Here is a 7,473-nt window from a genome sequence, read left to right on the forward strand (position 1 = left end):
AGGAATGAATGAAACATTTGTATTTGTTGTACAGACCGAAATGGATTGTAAAAGGAAACCGTAGGGGTGAAAAAAGTTGATTATTATATCCTATTATTGTATCTATTTTTTTTATGATTATACCATGTATGTGTAATGTATATATGTCCGATTACGGATTGATAAGTATGCTGTGTGAGATAGCAACCTGATGTATTTAGGCAGCATAGATAAATAAATAATGTATTTCTCTCTCTCTACCGGGTGAAGTGCCCTCAGGTCATTGTGTAACCTTCTAAATTCTCTTTCTATTTCGGTTCGAATATTTTACTTAATGCTTTATTTTCAAAGAGGCGTTGTTCTTACCTTAGTGTAAGAGGCCACGTTTCGCATCTGTTAAGAACAGCGAAGAATAATAGTTTTTTTAAATTCTAAATGCAGGAAACTGCACGTCGATTTCGACTATTACAGCACTTACTAGACAAACGGTCTAAACGTTCAACACATTACAAAAGACTGATCTGCATGACTGTAATAAGGCCAATCTGGACATATGGAGTTGAGCTTTGGGGCTCCACTAGACCTTCGAATTCCTCTCGTATCCAATCCTTACAATCCAAAATCCTCAATGCTCCTTACTTTGTCATAAATAAAATCATACATAAGACCTTAATGTTCCCAATGTAACCGATTTAGCCCGAACCAGATATCACTTCTTCCATTATAAACTCTCTAACCACTCAAACCCCCTAGTTTCTAATCATGCATCCTCTTCCATTCCTGACAAACCTCGGAGGCGCCTGAAAAGAAGATGGCCACGAGACCAGCTAATGTAAAATGTGATTACTAGTGCTACCAATGGGTAGTTTCTCTACACGCCTGTAACACTCCAATTTAATTTAGATCAGATTTACTAAATGTATTGTAATGTACAGTTGTAAATAGCAATAAATAAATATTAAAAAAAAAATTTACTTTTTTGGACTGACTACAATTTCCACTCTGGAGTTAAGGAATTTCGAAATTAAAAAATAACATGCATTTCCCGCCTTTGAACACGAGGCTTAGAATATATTTTTTAAAAAATGGAATTAAGATGACATTAGTACACAAATTAATAGTACAAAAATTCTAGTGTGTAATGATCATTATGAACCAATCATTTTTCTCTGTTACCTTACTATGATTTGGTAATACCAATACTTATGATAAATCATAACACTAAACTTTTTTTTCATGTAACCTATTTTAAAATCTAACCTATTTTCGATACTATATAAATAAATAACTCAACAAACATCTTCTACTATAAATTTCTATTTATCACAACTAGTTATAGTTATCTCCGTTAGCCATCCCTAAACCTATCGGTGTCTATAGTGCATACGCTGTGAGATCGTGATCTCCTACTTCTCTTCCTCTCTTCTCTCAGTCTGATCCTCCGACCACCCAGCTCCGAATCATCCAGTGTCTCGAGGGCGTTCATCATCGCCGAATAAGAAGCGAACTCCACGACTCCTTCGTTCTTCCTGTTCTTGTGAGCATCGGCGAAGAGGACGTCCCCTGCCTGGCGCATGCAGTCCTTCAAGTCCCTCCAGTCTACCTGGCTGGAGAGGTTCTCGACGATGAGTCTGTTGCTCGATCTCTCGGAATCCCAGGACCTTCCACCTCCTCCTCTTCCTCTTCCCCTGAAACCTCTTCCACCTCCAAATCCACCTCTACGAACCATCGGCCGTGCGTGCTCTACGACCACTCTCTCGCCAAGGAGCTCTTTGCCGTTGAGTTCGTAGACGGCGTCGTCGGCATCTCTGTAATCTTCGAACTCGATGAAGCCGAAACCATCTTTCAGTTGTATGTCTCTAGTTCTGCCGTAGGCGTTGACGAAATCTTCCAAATCTCTCATTTTACAGTCAAATGGTAGACCTCCTATGTAAACTCTTGTTCCTGCCATTTTTACGCGATAGTGGGGATGTTCAGTTTTTCAAATAAAAAAACAACCTTGATCAAATTATCAAAATCAAAATAATTAAAAGGCACTTGTCACAATGTGGATTAATCACATGTGGTAATTTTATTGTATAGCAGATGATATCCAAAAATCGATCTAGTTTGAACAATATTCATTATCGATTTTTATTCTTCTCACGTATATACTGATAATATTACATACTGGTTATCTAGATAAAGCTCATGATTTGTAAATATTTTCTATTTACATAATTCTTTTAACTTTTTATAGATTTTCAGGTAGTTTTAAGTTCAAAAGAACTGACATAAGTAGACGTCACAAAAAAGTTTTGCCGTTCCGTTCAATGGTGAGAATGGGATATCGAAAGCAAGATATCGATGTTATTATATTAAAATTATAAATATATCACTCTTTCACTATTATGCGACAATTTTTTTTTTAACTTCGCATTTAACGTATATAGATTGAAGAAGTGCGTAACTTAACGATGGTCTGCAGAGTACATCTGTAGATCTTCGATATTATCGACAGAATAAATCCGATACAAATCATAACAAAAGTACAGGTTAAGCGAACCCGAAAGTTCGATGTTAATGCATCTGTCCTGTGATATACGTCCAAATCCACTAGATCAGTCATGACGAAATCCTCTCACCTACGTTTCAGTTTAACCTTCAGACATTTACTCATCAGTTCAATATTTATTATTAATTTATTTTTTATTCGCTACTAAGCCTTACAAGCTAGTAAGAACATCTTATTCATTGCAATGCTATCACATCAATTATATTTACAGGGTGCGATTCTCGCAATTCGGCATTTTCCAGCACAGTGGTTCTCAAACATTTTTCGCTACGGTACGCTTTTTGGGATAGAGAAATTTCCCGGCACTCTTGAGCTAAAAAAATATAAAAATGTCTCCATATCTATCCTTGGAACGGTTGAGTATGCAGGCTGAGCCGTCTGTACTTCAGGGAGTTGAGGAGTAGGTCTGTCGGCTGCAGGCTGAGAACTGCAGAGGCGTCGGTACGAATCCGGCCAAAGGAGTCGACTTTTATTTCTGGTGTGGTCTCACGAAATGAAAACTTTACCCCACCATGGTTAGATTAGGTTAGTACCCTGTAGATAACCCCGCACCCCCCTCCGTATTTCAGAAATTACTAGAAAGGGAGTCATAAAAAAAAATTAAGTTGAGAATACATGAAAAGTAAATGCTAGACTGTATATTTACTATGTTAATTTTATTTATTTATTTTTTTTTAGTATTAGAGTGCTACCAATGGGTAGTTTCACTACATTCCTGTATCACTTCTTTATGATCTTAGATCAAATTTACTGAATTTATTTTTATGTACAGCTGTAAATACCATTAAAAAAAAATGTTAAGGAAAAGTTTTGAGAATGTAGCATTCGCATGCGTCAACTCTGACAAACGCTTGCAGCATCCCTGACATCCACTTGCGGCACAACCACTGGTTTTCTAAATTCTGTTGTTAACTATTCTTTGGGCAGAATATTTTGAAAATAACAAGAACTTCCCGATTTTATTTCCTTCTAAACCTCTCCATAAAAAGTATATCATTTATATTTAACTTATAACGATTCCGGATGAGTAAAAGGAAAAGAGATATGCGACACAGATCACCTGATGGCTACTTCAACACCAATCATTATCGTTCTTTGTTTTTTTTCTCTTACCTTCTATATTTTCATTTATTATATATACACGATATATCTATAATTCTAAATCTAAATATAAAAACAAGCTATTTGGTCTCCCTTTATAGATTTATAAAGGAGAAGGCGACATAGATTTATAAGAGAGAAGGCTGAGACCGTTGATTGCAGGGGTAACAATATTGCCCCAGAAGCCACTTGCCGGGAGGGGTTCAAGAAAGGGGAGGGACCGCTCCACTGAGGTAAAAGATGACTACAGTCTAACCTTTAGAGGTGGACTATATTCGCTTATATAAATATAAACATTTTATTAGCTGCTGTGATACTCTATCAGCTGACGTGGCACTCTGTCAGCTGATATGACCCACTGTGATCTGACACCGCATCCCATAACTATAAATATTAAAACATTTAACAAATAAATAGAAGGTGGTCCGGGTGCGGTAAAATAAAAACACAAATAGTGATTAAACTATTTCTTACTCAAAGACTTACAAACTCCCTAAGTTCAATCAAGCATTAAATCAATATATAAACGGTTCCATGACACTCTTCCAACACACAACAACTCTCTAATTCAAGTACTATCAACAAGAAACATACTGGATACGAGACGACGTTTATGAAGGAGCTGGAAAAGAGATCTGTTTAATTGATGTTTTAAACATTTATTTATCAATATTTACAACTGTCCATAATTATACATCTAGTAAATTTGAGTAACATCATAATGGTATGATATAGACATGTGGAGAAACTACCCATTAGTAGCACTCTAAAATATTTTTACATTAAAAGGTCTCGAGGCCATCATCTTTTCAGGCGCCTCGGAAGATTGTCAGGAATGAAAGAAAAAGCAAGGTTAGAAATTAGTGGGTTTGGGTGGATAGGGAGTTTATAATAGAAAGATTGATATCTGGTTCGGGCTAGATCTGTTACAAATAGAACATTAAGGTCTTTATGGATGATTTTATATGTGACAAAGGATTTTACGAAAGAATTTGAATTTTAAGGATTGGATACAAGAGGAATTCGAAGGTTTCCCCAAAGCTCAACTCCGTATGTCCAAATAGGCCTTGTAATAGTGATGTAGATCAGTCTTTTGTAATGGATTGGAAGTTTAGACTGCGTGTCCAGTAAGTGCTGTAATAGTCGGAATCGACGTGCAGTTTCCTTTCTTTTCAGTCTTGCGTGGGGAGTCCAAGCTAGTCGTTTGTTCAAAATTGGTTTTTAAATTTAAATTTCAATGGAAAAGTGTCATGGGATGGCTTTAACACTCATGCCTTTATGACATCTTTTTTTTTTTAATACATCTCATTCGCTGTTGCAGGGTTTCAGCAGGGTTAAAAAAGATACAAACACTTAAATGATGTAAACATATGAAAAAAGTAAATAAAAAATTTAAAGGCTATACAATGAAAAAAATTAATCGGTTTCCATTTATTGTCTATAACCATATATTATTCTTATTTACTTTTTAGGTTCCATTGTATACCCTTTAAATTTTTAATTTACTTTTTTTAGCCCTGACAAAGCCCTGCAACGTTGGGCGAAACGTTGGCTCAATTAAAATATTTTATCACAGAGTTTTTATTTTACCACACCCGGACCAACTCCCATTTATTATTAAACATGGTCAATCAGCTATCTTTTATTAAAACATTTTACGATAATATAATACAAGTTAATTTAATAAGTCATATTTTAATTATTCATTAACTACACTTCGAGGCTACCACCCCATTATCAAGTTATCTTAATGTAAATATATCTTCAAATATCGCATTTAAGATGTTCTTCTTATTAGTCATAGGCATAAAAAAATTCAAGGATTTTTAATACAATGGTTTTAGATTCTCCTTATTATTTTATATGAAATTTTTTATATTTAAAAAAAACTGAAAGCAATATGATTATTTTTCCTATGATTAATGAGAAGAACAGCTTAGATGTGGTATTTAAAGATATATTTATTTAAGATACCCCGAAAATGGGGCGATAGTCCCGAAACTTTGTTTATGAATGATTAAATCAAGAAATTTTAATCAGGAAGAGTGCTTTCACTACATCTCATTATATTAATATAAACTCGTCCAGTAAAAAACCTATAATATTAACACATATTATGTGTAACATTAATCAGTAATCCACAAACCACTCTATGCATGAGTTAAAGCTAAAACCTAAACTTAGGTTAAAGAGTTACTTAGGACTAGATCTGGACAAACAACTGACATGGAATCCTTATACAAGACTGAAAAGAGAGGAAACTGCTTATCGATTCCGACTATTATAACATTTACTAGACAAACGGTCTAAATTGCCAATCCATTACAAAAGACTGATCTACAAGCCCAATCTGGACATACGGAATTGAGCTTTGGGGCTCCACTAAACCATCGAATTCCTCTCGAATCCAATCCTTACAATCCAAAATCCTTAATGCCCTTACTTTGTCACAAATCAAATCATCCATCATGACCTCAATGTCCCTTATGTTGCCGATTTGGCCAGAACCATACTATTCCTTCCATGGAAAACTTCTCAACCACCCAAACCAACTTGTTTCTAACCTGGCTTCTCCTTCATTAAATAATAATTCTCCTAGGCGTCTGTAATGAGTATGGCCTCGAGATCTCTAGAAATGTTTTTGGAGTTCTATTTGTGGGTAGATTCTCCACATGTTTGTATCATGTCACTATCTCACCTACAGCAAATTTACTTGATGTATATATGTTATACAGTAGGAAATAACAATAAATAAATGAAAAAAAAAAGTTAAAGAATCATCAAATTATTTTTCTAAAATAAAGTGAATGAATCTTAACACAACCATCTTGAAGTTGTATAACAACATATAAATATATTTATTCAATCTATCAAAATATATGTATTGTAAAATTGAATTTTGTGTGAATGCGTCGATTTATGATTCAACTCCAGGCGACATAGGGATGAGGTTAGGCCCGTTCGGGACGAGAAAGGTGTCAAAGATTTCACGAAGGGTTCTGTCATCTTTTCTGAATACTGTTCCAACAATCCTTTTACAGATGTCAATTGGAATATAATTGGTCGATTCCATTTTTACCAACGCGACATTTGACGATTTTTTTTTTTAGTTTATTTTTTTTTCGCTACTGTAAATAATATTTTACAACCAGCGAATGAGATGTATTTAAAAAAAAATACTTTTCCATTGAAATTAATTTGTTTTTATTTATTATAGTATTTAAGTCTTTGAGTAAGTTCTTGTTACTGGTGAAGAGCGAGGTGGTACTGATCAATCTCAGTACTTTAGATTGAAATTGTTACAGTCTCAGTAAGTTAGATTTTTTTATATATCCAGGAACATATAGTGTTCCAAAATCAAACTGTCGCCTTCACAAAAACAAAACCCACTCGTCTAAAACATATCGCTCGTGTTCTGTTTTCACCTTGGCCACCGTAACACCTCTTGTCTACACAGATCTAGCCAGTGTTTTTATTTTACCATGGCAACCGTAACATTTACAGCAGGAATCTTGCGTTAATTTTAGGACACCCTTTATACAAGCTGATTTACTAAAACTATACCATGTCTATATAATAAATATTTTAACTTTTCTTCTTATATAACTTTGCAGAAGCAAGTACTCCATCATGGAGAACAGGTACAAGTACCGGATCATGATGTGGCTGGTCATCAAGGGCCTCAATGCTGACGACTTGGGCACTTACACCTGCGTTGCAACCAACTCGTTGGGGAGGGCCGAAGCTACGCTAAGGGTTTACGGTAAGTAATCCTCTTATAATTAATTTATTTATTGAATTTCTTTATTAATATAAATTTATTTATTTTATAACATGAT

The 7,473-nt window shown here is 34.8% G+C and overlaps 2 protein-coding genes across 2 annotated transcripts in view; both read right to left on the reverse strand.

Annotated features, from left to right (window-relative positions):
• tobi (target of brain insulin) overlaps window positions 1–7,473 on the reverse strand; it is a 210,036-nt gene that overhangs the window by 132,907 nt on the left and 69,656 nt on the right. The gene's annotated exons all lie outside the window — the stretch shown is intronic.
• On the reverse strand, window positions 1,279–2,037 carry LOC106693028 (serine-arginine protein 55). Its single transcript, XM_014439326.3, has one exon. The coding sequence runs from the start codon at window positions 1,928–1,930 to the stop codon at window positions 1,328–1,330; it is 603 nt and encodes a 200-aa protein (XP_014294812.1). The 5' UTR covers window positions 1,931–2,037; the 3' UTR covers window positions 1,279–1,327.

The sequence above is a fragment of the Halyomorpha halys genome, unplaced genomic scaffold (genome assembly GCF_000696795.3).
Source record: "Halyomorpha halys isolate HHAL.00 unplaced genomic scaffold, Hhal_1.1 Scaffold83.1, whole genome shotgun sequence".
Classification (NCBI taxonomy): Eukaryota; Metazoa; Arthropoda; class Insecta; order Hemiptera; family Pentatomidae; genus Halyomorpha; species Halyomorpha halys.